The 1,028-nt window shown below is 54.1% G+C and overlaps 1 protein-coding gene across 1 annotated transcript in view; it reads right to left on the minus strand.

Moving 5' to 3' along the window:
- Positions 1-148: 148 nt before the first annotated feature.
- LMNA (lamin A/C) overlaps positions 149-1,028 on the minus strand; it is a gene marked incomplete at its 5' end in the record, with an annotated part of 4,792 nt that continues 3,912 nt past the window's right edge. The window contains 2 exon segments of the mRNA XM_009698179.1: positions 149-181; positions 774-1,026. Coding sequence (XP_009696481.1) covers positions 149-181; positions 774-1,026 — 286 coding nt within the window.

The raw sequence follows: 1,028 nt of genomic DNA on the forward strand, positions 1-1,028 counted from the left end.
ATATATAAAATTCCTGCTATAGAAAACAAAAACCCCAACCTTGGTTTTTGATATCGTTTTTTTAAAGGAAAAAAATTTTTTTTTTTCTTTTGCTTTGGGAAAAAACTAGCTCGAGATGGCCAGGAAACACAGGAATGGTGCCACGGAGTTACATGATGCTGCAGTTTTGCACAGCCTGAGCCTGAGAGGAAGAAAGAAAAAAGACGACAATTAAAACCAACTCGACGTCACTAGCCATTTGCTCTGGCTACGAAGGAGGCAGCAATGTCGAAGCGGGACCCTCTGGATGCCCCTGGCTCTCGTCCGCCCTGGCCCCTGGGGTATAACAATTGCCCCTTGGCTGGGGTATTTATAGCACTGACGTCGGAAATTTGAGAATTTGCGGTAATATTGACTAATATTGAGGGTATTAATATTCAAGCGCTGAAATATTCATGTTACCAGCGTGAATAATGCTCGGCGGTGGTGGAACGAGAGCCGTGGAGGATGAGGGATGCTCTGGGGTTGTCAAGGTGACCAAGCATGGGATGGGGCGGGGAGATGCCACGGCCGCATCCTTTTCCGATCCCTCTCAGACTCCACGCTCCCCTTACAAAGAGGTTTGTGCAAGCTCGAAGGCGCCCGGCGCAAGAGAAAAAGCAAAGAGGAGGAGAGGACGGAGGGGAAGGGACCCTCGCAGAGTTGCCTTGTTGAGAAAGGACGATGCGGGGACAGGGTGGAGACCCAGCAGCCCAGGGACAACCTGGATCCGGGGGTCTGGAAATGGCACGAACCTGCCTACGGGGGCTGGAGCTCCCCAGGAGGTAGGATCTGGTCACCAGGCTGTCCCCGAGGCCGATGCTGCCGGAGTCGCCCATGCTGCGGTAGCTGCGGGTGATGGTCACGCTGGAAGTGGATGAACCCGAGGACATGGTGTTGATACCGGTGTTCTGGTTCCCCGACTTCTCGGCCGGCTGACCGCACGTGCCGCAGACCACCGTGCGAGAGCGGAGGTTGTATTCACCGGGGTCCCCAGAGCCACTGCAGCT

Source organism: Cariama cristata, unplaced genomic scaffold, assembly GCF_000690535.1.
Source record: "Cariama cristata isolate BGI_N322 unplaced genomic scaffold, ASM69053v1 scaffold25420, whole genome shotgun sequence".
NCBI lineage: Eukaryota > Metazoa > Chordata > Aves > Cariamiformes > Cariamidae > Cariama > Cariama cristata.